General features: G+C 42.1%; 1 protein-coding gene across 2 annotated transcripts; it reads right to left on the bottom strand.

Moving 5' to 3' along the window:
* Positions 1-1,348: 1,348 nt before the first annotated feature.
* LOC146639677 (rho family-interacting cell polarization regulator 1-like) lies at positions 1,349-17,159 on the bottom strand. Of its 2 annotated transcripts, none has more exons than XM_085354611.1 (16): positions 17,028-17,159; positions 14,042-14,175; positions 13,834-13,912; positions 13,713-13,736; positions 13,578-13,631; positions 11,193-11,342; positions 10,887-10,950; positions 10,756-10,799; positions 10,549-10,674; positions 8,682-8,830; positions 8,431-8,539; positions 5,431-6,006; positions 5,107-5,354; positions 3,403-3,499; positions 2,640-2,730; positions 1,349-2,553 (listed from the first exon to the last, which is right to left on the bottom strand). In XM_085354611.1, exons 2-16 carry the CDS (start codon positions 14,131-14,133, stop codon positions 2,492-2,494), a joined length of 1,965 nt encoding a protein of 654 aa, XP_085210737.1. In that variant the 5' UTR covers positions 14,134-14,175; positions 17,028-17,159; the 3' UTR covers positions 1,349-2,491. The 2 variants fall into 2 exon arrangements, with proteins under 2 accessions (XP_085210737.1, XP_085210744.1); XM_085354618.1 differs by having other exon boundaries at positions 3,403-3,496.
* Between the last annotated feature and the right edge of the window lie 806 nt (positions 17,160-17,965).

The following is a 17,965-nucleotide window of genomic DNA, read 5'->3' as shown; positions in this document are numbered from 1 at the left end:
GATAAGAATACATCGTCTGGTTATTGCTACCTGTTATTCTTTTTTTTTCAAGCTCCAGATTTTTGTCCCTGAATTTTGGGAGAGTAGCTTTGCATGACTCAGAGTTAAAAATAATCCTTATTTATCTTTTACCGGACCTTTGTGCACATCTCGCCCATTTTACCTCTTTATACTTTACCTCCACTCTTCTGATTGGTCGTAGCTCACAAACAGAAGGCTGAGAAAGGCTGAGGCTGTTGGCTCACAGGAATTACACAAACACACACTGACCTCTTTATTTGAGACTTTTGCCAAGCTTAACCCTCACACAACCCAACTGTTTTAGTAACCATAACCAGTCTCTGTCAAATGAGCTGTTTTCATCACCACTGAGGGCATCGAGTTTCTGCCTTGAGACGTCTGTATCAGTTAATAATGTTACTGTGTTTGAAGAGAGCAGACAGGGAAAAATTTACAATAAAATTAAAACCTGAGTGTAAGAAAAATGTGTCATGTGGAGATGGTCAACAATAATACTCGGTCAGTCTGCAGTGTTTAAATGCCAGTCAGTGGGTATTAAAGGCTCAAAGTGTGCCAAGAGCACATCTCCCACACCTTTTATACCACCAACAGTCTGAACTGTTGACTCGTCAGACCAGACAAAGTTTTTCCAACCTTCTACTGTCCAGTTTTGGTGAGCCTGTGTGATCTTCTGCTTTAAGGGTCAGTGTGGTGTTCAAAAAGGAATTTTCACCCTTTGGATATTTTCTATATTTTGACCGACTCTCTGTAAACTCTAGAGATGGTTGTGTGGGAAAATCCCAGTAGACCAGCATGTTCAACATCACTTAAATCACCTTTTCTCTCCATTCTGATGCTCAGTTTAAACTTCACGTGTACCTGCCTAAATACATTTGAGTTGCTGCTATGTGACTGGCTGATTAGATACTTGTGCAGCTGAACAGGTATACTTATAAAGTAGCTGGTTAGTTTGTAGTAAGAAACAATTTTAAAAGTAAAAATGCAACAACAGGAAGTATAAATATCCATAAACAATCCCACTTTGGTCACTTTAAGCCTTTGGTGGGAGGCTGCTCATATAACCATGACTGAGCGGTATCTAGTTAAGAGGTAACAAAGTCTCACCCTAACAGACATCTGTACATTTTCCTGTTATTTTGGGGACATAAAATACTTTCACATTCCTGATGACATGCGAGACTAAAGTTGATTCATTCAACACAGCAGCACGTGTTAATTTTAAAGAAACCTTTATAAAGTTTAAACATTTCTGAACATAAACATTTCGACATTTCAAGACATATACAATTCTTTATATGAAACAGTAAATATCTCTTATTGTGCACACTCAAAGTAATTCAGAAAATAAACACTGTTCTCTTTGCCTGATCTCTCCTGTCATGGCATTTAAAACCTAAACGTCGCTTGAGGCACTTTCTGAATGACGAGGCTGTTAAAGAAACATGTAAAGCATGACGGACTATATCGCCCCCGTGAGGCGGCTTCTTTTTTTTTGACACAGTCACAGACCGGATGGCTTTCTCAGAGCGGAGCATAGCTTACACACCTAAACTGATCAGCTGAGCTTTGTAATGCAGACATGCTGGCGGTGTGTGTGTATGTATGTGTGTGTGAGGCAGCTACACATGCAGGTTTAAATACAGTTTCGCACTTCTGCTATCCTTCAAGTGTTCATTTCTAATAACAGCTTAGGCGCTGGTACGATTTTGACCTTTAAATTCACTCCGAGTGTGTTTCTAAACATTAACTGTCTCTGAAAGCCTAAAATTCTCACTTTCAGGGTACATTGCTGCTTTGGAAATGACTTCATGTCTTCAGACAAACATCACATGCTCAAGAAGCCCTGTCTCGCAATGAAAGAGCTCCGGGCTGTGCAGAGAGTTAACACTGAACATCAATACCTCGGTAGTTCTTCCATATCCACAAATACTCTCTCTTTTTTCTTTTTTTTTTCTGAAGTCACTATAATGCATCTTGGTAGCTGATTGTATGCGTCTCTGTAGCTTGAAAAACATCAACTTTAAATTATAAAACCACCTGAAAATGATTAGATCACTTAAAAAAAACAAAAAAGGCCGCTTTTTAAGCTGTTCCTGAAATGTTTTTTTTCACATGACAGGAGCAGTTTATGAAAGTGTAAACTTAAGTGGGGTCCCACTTTAACCCAGAGCACATGATAAAGTCTGCGTTCAAAGTATGATTACTGTCAGAGGACGAAGAGGAGGAAGTGTGTGTGTGTGTGTGTGTATGTGTGTGTGTGTTTACAGTCACGACTGAGGTATAGAAACCTCGAGGTTTATCATTCCTGGTGAGAACAAGGCGAATATGTGCACAAACTCCACCGTGATTGGGAGGAGCCTGTTTGTCTGAGCAGTAAGTGGAACATCCTCAAGGCCTCCAATCCTGCAGTGTAAGAGGGACACAGATGGCACCAGAGTGGGAGAAATGGTTTAAGTGTGGATCCGTGGTCTCACTCGAAGTCAGGTAGGTCCACCTGGCTGGGACTAGAACAACCCTCTTCCTGATCCTTTCCTGTGAGATTAAAAAGAGGGAAAATTAAACCCCTCACACCTGCAGTTTGAAGAACTACCACCTGTGTTTACTGACTGACTCCTCACCGTCATCCTCGCCTCCCTCGCTGTGCTCCTCTTCCTTACCCTCAGAAATTTCTATATGACCCAAATCCTGCACGTCACCCACGCTCGACTCCTGAAAAATAAAACACAATTCTTCATTGGTAAAGGCAGCACGGTGCAGCACCTTATAGATTCAGTTTACCTACATCAGATGGTGACCATAAAACATGAATGTATATATGCATCATGCATTTAGAATATGCACCGACCCTCTTAGATTATGAACTGTGTGCACTAAAACACGTTAAGGATTGCTACACCCCCTGCACTCTGATACGCTTCTTTCGGCTCCTCTCTTTAGTGGTGTATTCTCCATGGACGCGTCAATATGATCACAAAAAGCAAACATGCAACACCCCATGTGAGATGATAAAATTTATGTCACTCAACTCAGATTCACAAACATAGAAAGTATGATTGAGGCTTTATGCTGAACACACAGTGTGAATAATTATGTCCCAAAATTCTACTCTTACTCTACAAGGTCAAATTCCTTTATTGTCACTGTGCAAACAAAATTGTGCACACTACCTAGAAACAGACTTGGTATGACAGATGACACACACACAGCTCCAGAGTTAAAGTGGGATGGACCACAGCAACTATAAAACACTGCATTTTTATAAGAAAACTGTGCAATAAATAGTAATGCTGCCGTTAACGAGCTACAATCACAGATGTAACGTCTCACATCGCCACACCTAAAACAATCAAAGAGCATTAAAGAACATTATAGTCTGTTTACCTGTGATTCAGAGAAACGATCTTCATCAGAGTTCCTAAATCCTTCTGGAGCTTCCATAAGGATCTCAAGACCATCAGCCTCCTCTTCCTCATCACTGCTGAGTGAGACAAAACAAAATGCTGTGACATTGACATAAATGCACCTGTTCACTGACACAGTATCACGTTCAGCCTGGATCTCTCGATTTAGAGTTACTTCTGTTTCTGAGACAGAACGTCACGGTTACGTTTTACCGTAAAGAAGCTCACATAAATATATGTGTACACACAGACTGTATAAAAAAGATGCACAGGCATTGTGACATCAGCCATTTGGTTTCTTTTTGAAATTCTATTTTGGCCATCACCACCTTGGTGCTTTGAAACTGGACAAACAAGCTAAAAATATGAAATAATCCCAAATTTCAACACCACAAAATGCTGTCAGTTTAATAAATATTCCTCTACAGTAGATTCTCCTAGGAAAACAGTCTGCTTTGATTATGTCAAGCCCAGAGTCCACTTTTGCCCAGGTCTGCAAATATCCACACAAGCAAGAAGAAAACTTGGATTTACTGAGATCAGCAGTTTTAAAGCTCCTCTATATCAGCCTGTCGCAGCAGCTTCACAACCACTAGTAAATCAAAAACAAAAGAAAAGAGGTAGAATAACTGCAGGATATCACAACAGCAGTGTGTAGCTGCTAACAGGTAGAAAGAAGAAGCTGCACAGCTCACTCTTGTAGGGAAATCTGATATCAGTGTGTTTGACACACAGCAGGAATATTTCTAGGATTTTTCTGAGGCTCCTGAGACTCTGAATACGGTTCATTTCTGTTTTGTTTAGTTGTTTAATGATAGTTTTTACTCTCAAATAGCTTAGTGATGTAATAAAATCTTTAAAAAGAATGGGATCCTCCTCCCAAAGTCCTATTGCCACGGATTGTGAGTGCTGAAAGTTAACAGCAGTTTCTAATTTGATTGTTGTTTGCCATGTTGAGCAGCTCAAAAACTACTGAAGGAAAGGGAGAGCCATATAGATGGGGAGGGGAGAGTTGCCCCTCACCCCCTCTGGTAAGCCACGTCCATCTTTGACATACAGTATGTGTACACGTGTATACATTAGCGGCCACATTAAATTATTACGAGCAACAGAGTCAGAATAAAACTTTCACATTTCTGCCTTTTAGTTCAGAGTCACAGATATCAGGAACTTTAAACATCTACAGTATTGTTAACAAAGCTGTGATATTTCATAACACAGTAAGAAATATAATAAACAGCATTTGCACAGCAGATTATGGCTGGAAATATCCATCTGCCAAATACCTGGAAACACTGTAGTACTGTACTGAGGAGACCTGACTGTTGATGATTAAACTAGAATTACTGCCACGATGACCTCTGAGGATCAAAATCTAAACATGTTCAAGACAATGGAAGAAATGGAGACACAAGAACGATTCCTGATGTTAATCTTCAAAGATTTTCCCTCTCATTTTGCTTCTTTTTGGGTCTCTCATCTCCGGTTTCATCAGCTCCTAAATGCTCCATGTTTCTCTGAGTTTGGTTAATGATTAGTTTTTAAAGTTGCGTTTATACTTAACTGTAAAGCTCCACACCAGCTCCTACCTGCTGGTGTGGAGCTTTATAGTCTGTTATAAAGAAACCGAGGTTAACAGTTGTGGACACGGTCGACAAACATTTCTGTCCCCACACTGACTGACCTTCCTCCACAGTACAGGTTCTCTGCATTCTTTTCTTCCTCCTTTATTTCCTCCTCTTCCTTTTTGTTTTGGTCCTCTTTACATTTATTATCCTGCTCTTCCTTTTCTCCTCTCTCCTCTTCTTTCTCTCCTCTGTCTTCTTGTTCTTCTTCCTCTTCTTCATCAAGATCGGAGCAGTTGAGAAAGTCGAAGCTTTCAAGGGCAGTTTCGACTTCCTGGTTAAAACTCGCAGATGTGGGGAAAGGAGGCTGAGGAGAAACACACGGAGGAGTTAAATACGTCACTGTTTATAGACGAATGTGTTAAATTTATTCCTGAACTCACCGCTGGAGCGTCCTCGCCATGTTTCATCTCCTGGACGGACTGGTGTGGTTGACTTTGGTCTACCTTGTGTTCCTCTGCTGCTGCTTCAGTGTCTGTCTGTGCTTCAGTCTGTTCAGCCTGGGCTAACGAGTCCACGGACGCGTCATCGTTCACCTCCGCAGGCACAAACGCCGCAGGAGGCAGAGAGATGTCGGGGCAGGAGCAGCTCAGGTCTGCCGAGGTTTCAGAGAGCTCCTCTGATTGGACAGACACTCTGTCAGTTGCGGTACAATCCGGGCTGCTCTCACTGGCGAGGCCGTGGGAGAAGGAAGCCTGGAGATGGCCATTCGTCTGAGGAAAAACCTCCCCGGTTTCGGTCTCATCCTCCTCTTGGTTGGATGAGAGCGAGGGCGTTGATGCACTGGACTTGTGTGGCGTGAATGACAGCTGAGTGGTGAGAGTGGTTTGCAGCAAGTTGGACGCCGTCAGTCTCTGAGCGTGATGAGCCAGTGCTGGACTGGATGAGTCATCGGAGGATTCAGAGGAGTTGGACCAGACCGTCCCATTCTCCATTTCCCCCTGACGCTTCAGCAGAGACTAGAGATGAAAGGAAACGAGATCAGAACAAGAAACTAAATCACCTGTACTGTGATACGCAGCACAATGCTAACTGAACACCTATCATTAAATTATATCCTTAAAGCTTTAAATGGGGGAAGATTAAAGATAAAAGCATTCAACTAAAGTAATCTGACTGTTTCCAGGGTTTTCACAAAAACAAAGCCACAGTTTCTCAAGTTGGACATGATCCCCTGAAAAGTTCAGTTTTATCTGGATAGGGCCAAACCACAACAACAGTGACCTCAAGGTGCTTTAGACTGGAAGAGAAAGACTTTACGATAATATAGAGAAAATACCAACAATCGGACAGTGAGCAAGCACTTGGCAACAGTGGGAAGGAAAAACTTCCTTTTAACAGGAAGAAACTTCAGACAGAACCGGGCTCAGGGAGGGCCGGCCACGTAACATGAATGTTGGGTCTGAGGGGAGAAAGACAGGACAAAAGTAAAGCTGATGTCACAGTGATCTATGAAAAAAAGCTCCACTGATGAGTTTGTCATATGAACTCACTTGTTTCTGGTCCTATTAGACGTAATATTTTTATTTTGTAAATGTAGTTCTATTTAGAGTAAAACAGGTGATAAAGCAGAGATGCTTCTGTACGAGCATGCAGTGTCCTAGGTTTCTCACTCAGTTTTTTTGCTAATATTCTCACCAGTGTAACATGTACTCATCAGCCCCTTCATTAGTTACACCTGTTCAACTTTGCGTTAATGCAAATCTCTAATCATCCAATCACATGTTCAAACTGAGCATCAGAATGGGGAAGAGCTCGGATTTAAATGATTTCAAATATGGTGTGGTTTTGGTGCCAGATGGGCTTGGCACCAATTTTCCCCACATAAGCATCTCTGGGATTTACAAAGAACCGTCTGAAAACGAGAAACTATCCAGTGAGCAGCAGCTCTCTGGCTGAAAATGCTTTGTTGATGCCAGACATCAGAGAAGAATGGCAGCACATCAAACCTTGGAGCAGATGGGCTACAGCAGAAGACCACACTTGGTGCTGCTCCTCTTAGCTATCAAAAGGAAACTGAGGAAACCCCAACATCGGACAACAGAAGACTGGAATAATGTTTCCTGGCCTGATCAGTCTCAATTCCTGCTGCCACATTCAGATGGCAGGGTCAGAATTTGAAGGAAGCATGAAAGCATGGACCCATCCTGTGTGTCGACGCTTCAGAGTGCTTCTGGCAGTGGAGGCTATGTTTTTTTCCACACACTTTGAGCCCCTTCACAACAACCAACCATACTTAAACACCACAGACTACCTCAGTATTGTTGCTGATCATGTCCATCCCTTCATGACCACCATCCTGTCTCTGCTGAAAGCTTTGATGTTATAAAAACAACTGCTTGTGTGTCACGAAACTTAAATTATCTCAAACTGGAACTTTTAAATATGACAATAACTTCACTGTACTCCAACGGCCTCCACAATCAGATCTCAATCCAAGAGAGCACCTTTGGGATGCCATCATGTTATTATGAACCAAACCTCTGAGGAACATTTCCAGCACCTTGTTGAATCTCTGCCATGAAGAATTAAGGAGGTAACGAAGGTAAAAGAGGGTCCAACCCAGCAATAGCAAGATTGTGTGTAGGCGATGTTGATGGACAATTTTGGGACCTTGGTAACTTGTGAAATGTCATTACTTTAAACACTGAACTTTCTTGATTAAATAAGAAAAACTCAAATCTCCGCAACAAAACTTGGATCAGTTGGAATTAAAAATTAAACACAATCAGTTTTTGGGTTTTTTTGAAGGGGGGGGGGGTTAGGATCTGATTGGATATTAACAAACTAGTTAATAATTGTTCCGTCACTATAAACTATATTAAAGCTACGACTACATCCCAACACACCGACTCTGCTGTGGTGAACTGAGGCGCTGCATGGCTGAGTTCACAACGGAAGGTCGCCGCCCTGTCCGCCGCCACCCCGTGGAAGGCCTTGACCAGCAAGCGGCTCTGCCAGTGCCTACACCGAGCCATGCTCTTCATCGAGGCGAGGAAGAGGAGGAACATATTGGAATTCTACTCAACCACTACTAAACAGCTACAAGGACCACAGCTCCGCTCCAACATACTGCTGCTGTCACACAATTCGCTACGGCTATCGTTCACTCTGCTCGCCTCAGGCACATCACGACCACACCCACACAACCCTCTGCGAACATCCTCACACACATCAGCGCTACCGCTACAGAGGAAGCAGTCGGGGAGCAGCTGAAACAGAACAGGCCAGTGAAACCACAGTAATGACACCCATCAGTTTAGCATAAATGCAAGAAGCTGATTTATAGAAATTGGGACCGAGCGATGTTAGGAGAACAGGTGTGAAGGAGAAGTTGTTAGTGGAAAAAGCTGTTGGTGAATGTTTCTCATGTTGTCACTCACATAAAACACCTGCTCTCGCATAGAAGGTGTGTCTGGAGGGCTCTGATTGGACAGCAGGCGTTTAGAAACTGTGCTGGAGGAAGATGTCTGGTCATCCTTATCAAACGGACTGAAGAAAGAAGAAACGAGACAAAAGACGTGTGAATAAAAAAAAAGCTGCACATGTAAACTGAGGTGTGTGTGTGTGTGTGTGTGTGTGTGTGTGTGTGTGTGTGTGTGTGTGTGTGTGTGTGTGTAGCAGGTCTGAATACCTCCAGGTGACCTCCAGGTTCAGTTTTACTGTCCCGAGGTCATTGATATCCACGGCGAGTGTTTGAGGCAGCGGGCAGAACAGATCGAGCATTTCGCAGGACACGCTGCCCACCACCACGTGATTGGCCAGGCTCTTCAGCTCCGTCACCTTAGAAACAGAAGAATACAAACCCCATCGTGAGAGCAGAGACCATGTGGTCATCTAAAGCTTTCAGAGGTGGATACAAACACACATATATGAACGTGTGTAAGAGCAAGGGTAAAGGTTATTATTACTTTTATTATGACTACAGAATTATCTGTCTGGAAGTTGTTAATCTGTACATGGAAAAAACAAACAACAGAAGAAAACAAAGACAAAGTGAATGAATCACGTCTCTAACAGCAGGGAATATATTAGCGAGTTATTCTGGGCGTATGTGACAAACCAAACTGACCACCAACAAGTATTTTTTTCTAGTGTAGTCAAAACATGATAAAGATCACGGTTCAGCTCCACTGCTACAGGAAGCATCTAACTACCTCATGAAATAACCCAGCACATCCGTCCTTATCCTCATCTTTATTTCAAACACTGTCTGCTACACGTTACACTCTCTGCTTACTGAGCTGCTTTTTCTGCCATCGTTTGTCCGATATATCCACCATCCCTCCTCTGCACGTCTGAAACGTCTCAGCCTCGCCCCTCTAACTTTTGTCTCTAAGCTCTCTCTGATGTACTGATGTCCAATCCTGTACCTCCCGCTGCCGCCTGAACTCTCTTCTTCACCTCTCTTGTACACTTCCTGTTGTTTGGATGGGTGACTCCAGCTATTTACACCACTACATTCAGATACATATGTATTTTATTTTATTTTTTGCTTCTACTGACTTTTATTCCTCTTCATCTCCTTTACTTTTATACCTCCACCTTTCCAGATGCTCTTCCTGCTCCTTACTCTCACTACTAATCCCATTGTTGTCTGCAAACATGTGTGACCTCACCTGTCAACCTGTCCACCACCACTGCAAACAAGGAGGTGCTCAAAGCTGATCTCTCATGTAATCCTACCTCCACCTTATACCCATCTGTCCCTCCTACCAAACACCTCACCACTGTGTCTCTGTCCTCATACGTGACCTTAACCACCCTCACATCCTTCTCATGTGGTACCACAGTTCCTCTCCCATGCCTTCTCTAGACATGTCTCCATCAATCACATCTGTATAAGGCCATACTGCTACTCACTGATCATCGCCTATTTTTTTAACAGCTTCAACAATCTCTCATGTCTCACTGGCACAGCCTGCTGTTTAAAGTCATTAAAGATGGTACAAAATTGTATTTTAAGACATACATGTTTTACATGTTTGCTCTACATGTTTTTCCTTGTGGTCCTTCTGTCTTACCATATTGTAATCTATGTACCTGTCTGACCCAAAAATGGGTTTATTTTCTTGCTTCGATTGACTTTCATGAATATTACTGAGTTATTTTACTTATTTATGACTTTACTTTATTATTTCGCCTTTCTACTTGTTGAGCTGCTTTTTTTTTGATTTGCTGATCTTTTTTTTGAGGCAGCTGGATGTAATAAACGTGGGGAGAGAATGGAGTGGAGTAAATTGTCAGGGCTGGAAACAAACTCAGGTGGGAGGATACACCCTCTGTACACAGAGCATGTGATCAGTCGCTGTTATTGGAACTTTCTGACCTTTGGGGACCAATAACATCCGTCATTTGCTTAAAAACAAAAAATTATAACACTTCCTACTAGCAAACTGTTTGTAGTGTTTTGCATATTAAAATGGCTGTAGGAGTTAGTAAAAGATGAACTATCACACTGCAGGTTTTCCATAAGATTTACATAAATGTGGTATCATTACCTTGATTGACAGCAGTTCTGTGATGAGAGGCAGGAAAATATACTCTTCGCTATCCCACATCTGCTTGTTGCTGACTTCTACGCGGCCTCGTAGTCTCCAGCGCTGGCGACCGTAACGCATCAGAACCTGCCGGGGCCAAAAGTAGTGGGTGTGATAATGGTGACGCAGATACGCAAATAAAAATGTGCGCCTGTGTGTTTGTGCTACCTCATACTGGTCACCAGCGCACAGACGTGCAAATCCAGCCAATCCTGAAACATCAGAAACTGAGAAGTGAGAATTGAGCTCATTTACAGTGCAGCAAATGGGAAGTCACATGGGCTAAGAAAGCGACTCACCCTTCATCTTCACATGAAATTCTCCCATATGACTTTCTAATTCGCTCTCAAGTGAGCACATGTGCTACAGAGAAAAAAAGCAGACACAGCTTTGAATATTGTACAGCTTCCTATTAAATTAAGAGCCGAAAAAATTAGCGACTTATTAGTCAATTTGGCAGATATTTCATGTTTTCTGCTTCTTAGATGTGTTTTTTCTTTGGTTTTGGATTAATCGGTAATTCACTAGTCATTCACTTCAGCCCAAAGCACACAAACAATCATGTTATGATAGAAACATCTAACAGAACCACACCCATTACTTGCCTCTGTACATTCCCTGTAGCCCTTGTTGGCTTCACTCAGACTCTCTCGGGCCTCCTTGCTGCCACTGGCAGAGTTAAAGGCTGCCACCATCTTGCTAGCTCCATCACGCAGTCGCCGCTGTATACAATAAGCATCGTACAGTTCTTCAACCTGGAAATGCAAACATTACAAAAGTTTAGTGCCTTTGCGGTTTAATCAAACAAAATAGCATTAATTTATATTTCATAAATGTTGCAGGTTATATAATGAGTGACAAAGCAACATTAGCGTCCTTTGGGAGTTGTCTGCTGAATTTAAATCCGATATTCAGCATCCCCTTTGCTCTGTTTTGGTCTCCACCACCTCCTGAGAAAATAGCTTCCTCTTTAACTTCTACATGTTCCACCAGCAAATCTTAATCTCTGCTTTTCCGTGTGGCCATCAGGCAGTGCAAACCAGGGATGTCAAAAGATCCAAAACACCTCTCACTACCAAAACTCTGAAAATGTGATGGTACTTTTTCTTTTTTAGTACAGAGTGTTGCAAGGCGGCCATTGTTGGAGAACTAATGGAGGCAAACTAGGTCTACAAGTTTTCTAGTCTATCTTCAGGGTCGATATTTTCGACTAATATTAGCCATCTACCAATCTGTCAGTAGCAGCACTGATAACGTCCGATAAATGAAAATTAAAAAATACTGGTGGTGACTAATGCAACCACTCAGCATCCTATTAGATGCTCCTATGGCATAAATTTGAAAATCCTAGGTGATTTTCAGAAAAGTTGAGGTTGGAGTCACTAGAATTCACAAGTATTCAAACTTGCCCAACAGTTTTTGTAGATGCACCTGTGGCGTGAATTTCAAAATCCTACGTCGCTTCATTCTTAAGTTATTACATTCACAAACTTTAGTGTCCATGCTGCAATGCAGCTCGCACAGCAGGCTGACATCAATACCACATCAGCCTGCAGCTTCTCTGTCAGCACCACATTTGGAACGCCACAAACACAACAGTCAGCTGATCCAATAAATGAACAAATAAATGGCAAATTCTAGGGGAAAAGTTTTATGTTTCATGTGCAAGAAACACACATGACACATATCGGTATCCGTCTTTGTGTTAAAACTCTTGTGTTGGTTAGGCTCAAACAGACTTGTTGATAAAAAAAAAGCATTATGAGTCAGATAAGGAAGTACTTTATGATGTTATTCTGGCATATTTAGCATTTTGTTTGGTAAAGTGTGCACTGCTATATTAGTTAAGCATGTATTTTATACTTTGACCTAAAGTTACCGGGGAAAACCCTACCCAGGCCATTTCTGTGCTAACATTTGACTTGTGCTGTGTCATCACTATTACACTATAATGCTGCAGCTTGTTTTAGTAGAGTTGTACTTTAAATTAGGAAGTGCATCATCAATGACAGAACCTTACTGGAAATGTGGGAACTCATTTACTAACACTTATAAATGCTGCTGCCTGTACCAGGCATTGATAAAACATTATTCAGTAATGTTTTCTTCTGTATCAGAAATATCACAGATTTTCTTGAAATGTATAATATTTCTTTAAATGTTATTTTTGTTATTAATGTGTTTTATGTTTTAGGCCCTAAACAGTGGAATGAGCAGGTCATGCTAGGCTGTACCCACCTTGCACATTTTTAAAGTAAAGCTTAAAACTCATTTTTATTCTGTGGCGTTCAACGAGGGGTGGGAGCTTAAGTATTTAGGCTGTTGTATTGTTTCTTGTATTTTTGTGAGTTTTTTGGATATAAAGGGTGTATCAAAAGCAATCATCCTATTTCAAAAGGCTTAAATAAAACCTGCAGTAAAATTTAGAATACACGGATGAATGCAACGTTTTAGATACAAAACTCAAAGTTTGGATTTTAGGCTTTATAACCCATCCCTAGCGAACATTATACAAATGCTTAAGCTAATGTAACAAACTTTATACCTCAAGGTAATGTTAGCAGGTTACTGAGCAACCAACCTAACATTTCAGCCTGTGTCGTGTCTCCAAAATATAATGTTAACAATTCAAATAAACAGAGTGCCGTCACCATGTCAGAGATTTAAAAATGATTTTTTAATAAAGGAGTAATCATTTGGTTTTTGTTTCTGGAATCATGTAATTCTACTGGTACTGGGTATCTGGTATCCTGGCATCTCTACAAACTGGCTTTATCAGGGACTTGCTGCTATAAATAGCTGCCTCCCAAGCAGTGAGTGAACAAAGACACTGGTCCACAGCAGCCATTAAAAATAATGTATTGTTTTGATGTGATGTGCTGAAAGATGCTAAAATGCCCTACTGAATTATACAGAGCAGCACCTTTTCAATGGCCTGTTGTCCTTTCCCTCACTGCCATTCATTACGGGTTGAATGTGTAAATACACACCTTGCTGAGGTGGAACTCCAAGCGACGCATGAACCTCTCAATGGCTTTCACGTGCTGCAGAGGAGAATATGATTATTACACTTGCCAAACTAGTAAAGAAAATTATTTATTTCAGTTTCGTTGCCTGAATCTCACCTTATCCAACTCATACAAAGACCCCTGCAGAGAAAAAAAACACACCGATCAAAAACACAAATCAAAGCAGCGGATGATGATACTGATCACACCCAGTACTGGTCCGACTGGTTTGACTCACCAAGCGACCATTCCTCTTGTTTTCTCTGATCTGCTGACCCAGGCTGTCCAGCTCCAGCTGGTGGACCTGCAGGTACGACCTGATGGCGAAAAAGAAATCATCTTTGCTTTCGTTATGCTAAAGAAAGAGGCCCAGCTGTTTCCTGCGTGTTCAGAGATATTCCACCTGGCAGCCATCCCTAAACTGAGCCTGAAATGTGTTTACTCACTGTAGGCCTCGGCGTAAGGCAGCGTACACTTCATCCAGCCGCTCGGGCTGGGGGGTTTTAGTGGGTGGCAGTTTGGTGGAGCCTGTGAACATCCTGCTTCCTTACAAGGCACGCTTCTCTTGGATCAAACGGTGCTGAAGGAGGGGGAGGAAGAAAGAGAGCGATAGATGGGATGATTTCTGATGAGGCCACCAGGATCATTCAGTTTAAGCACATTCAAAACAGGCAAGTAGGGCAGAAAGGGTGCTGCCCACCTGCTGATTAAAGAGATATCAATAGTGCTGAAACATGCTTGGAGAGTTGTGTGCAGCACTGTGGCTTTAACAGACTGAAGAACATGTCCTGCAGTTACACAAAAAGCAGATATTAGAAACAAAATGTCCCTCTTAGCTTCGCTCCTCACTGTATCTGACTGCAGCTCCTTTAAGACGATCAGTGATTCAGCTAAGAGCACAGAGAAAACAGAAAGGAGAAAAAAAAAGAGGATGCAATCCCCTCTTTCACTTCCTCAGTGTGTCCATACTGCTTTGTCTGCAAGACGGCGAGCTTCGCGTTAGCAACAACCACAGTGGCCATGGCTGACAACAGCAGCGAGTGCAGTCTGCCTGTGCTTCTCTTCCCCTTCCTTCCCTGCCACTCCACCCACCCTCCACTCCACATCCAACACCACAGTACATACAGGAAGTCTCACGGCTGACTCTACACAGGAAATTCTACACAGACGTTTGGCCCGAGAATCGAAAACCATCTCTTTTCACCCCTTCACCGCGCCGAGCTAAGTTAGTAAAGGTGCAGATTAGAGCGACGCTGCTGCCGTCAGGGAAAACTTTAGGAAGAGAGGGTCGTGCCCGAGCTAAACTAGTCACAAAAGAGATTGTAGACTTAAAACCAAAGTAAATCCGCCAAGCAGGGGCCAAACCCATATTAACACATGGGGTCTGTGAATGAGTCAGCACAGGACACAGTGAATTGTGGCACCAGTTTCTCACAGATTACACAATCAAAACCTAATCACAATCAATACCAGTGATATGATATGAGCGTATACACCCTGAATTTATTCCTCCTCTCACACAGGGACTAGGGGGGGTCCACTTAAACCCACTAATCTTAGTTGCTGCACACGAGGGGGGATTAGCTGGAGCTGATCGTGCTTAGAACATGGCAAAGAAAAGGTGTAACGCCCTATAAGAGTTTTTCACGGATAAAACATCCCCACCACCAATCACCTTTAGCCAAACATGTGCAGGACTTGGCTATGAAAGTGCAAAGTCATCATGGTAACACACACACAGAGGAGACAGAGGGAAACCCACATCTTGCACGCTCACATAAATATGTCATACACCAGCGGGCTTTGGTTATATTGATAATAACGAGACCCAGTCGCTCAGTGTCCTCTCCATCAGATGTGATTTTATCCCTTCCCCTACATACATTAGAGATGATTAGCTGGATTAATCCTCTCCACGCAGCAGGGGGGGAACAAAGAGGATACTGTTCCCAAACACCTCACAAGACCAGGGCTTTGTTTAAAAAAAAACAACCAAAAAATAAAATAAAATAAATAACTTTAATGCACTGAATGCTCAAACACATATAGCTAGCTTAATACGGCAAATAAAAATCTGCATTTTTATCTTCACTACAAGCTTTTTATATGGTCAGAATATGTCACATTTCTTAATAACAATAATGATAATAACTTAAATAAATAGAAAAAGTATATAAATAAAGAACAAGAATGGGGGTTGAAGGCTTCTTGGTAGTCAGGGAGATAAGATAGCTAGTTAGATAATTTAATGAGGAAACGGAACTGTTGTGTTACAGCAACATGATAAACATGACAAATAAACAACAAAGTTAAAGTGCTACAGGTGCCTAATTTGGGCCTTATACTAAGAAATTTAATACACAACAGACAAAACAAAAGTCAAAATAAGTTAGTTAACTAACACTAAAAATAAAGCTGACATTGTGTAAGAGGTAGTGCAAATTGCCTTAATAAATAATAACATGTACCCTATAGATCTAAGTAAAACAACTGCATGAGGTATATTATAATGGAAGCTCATCAAAAGTCCTTTAGCTCTTCTCCAAAACACAGGGTTGAGGTTGGAGCTGTCACATATGGCGATTCGATCATAACTAAACTAAACATAACGATAGTATTTTGATTAATGTCTTTATTACTAAAGCTATAATGCTCCATAATTGAAAATAAAGCGGGTTATGGAGAGGTACCGGGTAAAGGTAAAGGTGGTATCTTAACTGGTTTAAACTGAACAAAACTGCTCCGAAGTGTGTATTTTACCACAAAACTGCACATAAGGAGGAAAGCACCGACTGATTAATTATAACGGCTTCAATTAATCGACCAATTATGGGGCATTTAAGAAGCAGACGAGCAAAAACAGCCATGTCGCTCCCACTGTGCAGACAGAGCGCTCATCCGTAGTTTCTGTGGTTTCTGAGGAGGAGGAAGAGGAGGAGGAGGATGGTGCTACAATGAAACGCCACCACCTCTATTACAGATTACTGGATTAGCCTCACCCGGCAGAAAGCAGGCCACTGAGTCGGATAACACGCCTCGGCCAGCCCTGCTCTTTACTTCCACCATCAGCCCGGGGATGGAGTCCCACCCGCAAAACTTGTAAGCCGCCCGTCGTGCCACATTTCGTATTCCGCACACACACATATCCCACCGGGGCCCCCACGGAGCTCATCACAGGCCACAAAAACTCCACCAGGACGCCTTCTTCTCTCTCCCTCTAACCCCCTCTATTCCTTAAAGTATCATCCCGCTAAACCACAACACCGAAAGCGGCTGGGGGAAAAAACAGGGACAAAGTGGAGCCTGCTAGCGGATTTCATTTCGACAACATCACTGCAAGGCAACTTCACGGCGGACGGACTCATGTCCATGTAGAGAAAATGACCAGGCTTCTGCTTGTGACCTTGGGGATAAAAACAGAAGCCCCCCTACCTCTCTTTTAAAGTCCGACCACCCGGAGGACACGACCCCGGTCCCATTTCCAGCACAGTGCCGCTCGCAGTTTGCAGAGGTTTATAGTTATTCGGGGCGCTGTCCTTCTCCTTGATTTCGCAGTTTTTTGTGTTCACAGTAAAATCAACGGCAAGCACCGCATACCACTTCCGGCTCGCATTTTTCAGAGTTAAAGCTTGCTTTGGTCCAGGAGACAGACTGGCAATGCCAAACAATTGCTTGTTACCCAAGTCAAATAAAGCCAGTTTTATTCAGTTTTATATTTTTGGCGGGAGGAAACCTCTAATTAACCTAAAACAACACGACAATTACGTATTTTATTTTATTTATTTTGCAGTAACTGCATTGAAGCAAATAGCAGAGGGGTGGAAAATACTAAGAACTATAGAGCTTTACAAATTTATTTATTTGTAAATAATTTATTTATTACTTTATTATGAAAATTGAATATCATACTGTCTTTAAAGAATTTAAACATTGTACTGAGCCATGGGGGGGTCAGTGAGGAGCAGTGTGGCTTCATGTTTAGAAAGAGCACTACAGAGGTTATGCTTGCTTTAAGAGTGTTGATGACTTTAAATATCTGGGATCAGCCATCGAAAAGAACGGACAGTGCACAAGAGAGGAAATGAAAAGAGTGCAAGCAGGGTGGAGTGGGTGGAAAAGAGTGTCAGGGGTAATTTGTGACAGAGGGATAGCAGAAATTGTAAAAAGGGAGGTTTACAAGATGGTAGTGAGACCTACTATGGTTTGAAGATGGTGGCACTGACAAAAAGACAGGAGCCTGAGCTAAAGAATTCACTGGGAGTGACAAGGATGGATAAGATTAGAAAGGTTAGGCTTAGATGGTTTGAACATGTTCAGAGTAGGGAAAGTGGATATACTGGATAAAGGATCCTGAATATCGAGCCGCAGGC

This window comes from Diplotaxodon limnothrissa, linkage group LG1 (genome assembly GCF_057381915.1).
Source record: "Diplotaxodon limnothrissa isolate DT_005_m linkage group LG1, D_limnothrissa_male_GT1.1, whole genome shotgun sequence".
Lineage (NCBI taxonomy): Eukaryota > Metazoa > Chordata > Actinopteri > Cichliformes > Cichlidae > Diplotaxodon > Diplotaxodon limnothrissa.
Note: the sequence above shows the minus strand (reverse complement) of the source record. Positions and strands in the feature narration are given on the sequence as shown.

What these genes read in the sequence shown, in the direction of transcription:
- LOC146639677 (XM_085354611.1), bottom strand. Translation starts at nt 14,133, where the DNA reads ATGTTCACAGGCTCCACCAAACTGCCACCCACTAAAACCCCCCAGCCC. An exon ending in AACCTGTACTGTGGAGGAAG is followed by an intron (nt 3,500 to 5,106) that starts GTCAGTCAGTGT and finishes TGTCTCACTCAG; the next exon opens with CAGTGATGAGGAAGAGGAGG. An exon ending in CGAGGGAGGCGAGGATGACG is followed by an intron (nt 2,554 to 2,639) that starts GTGAGGAGTCAG and finishes TTAATCTCACAG; the next exon opens with GAAAGGATCAGGAAGAGGGT.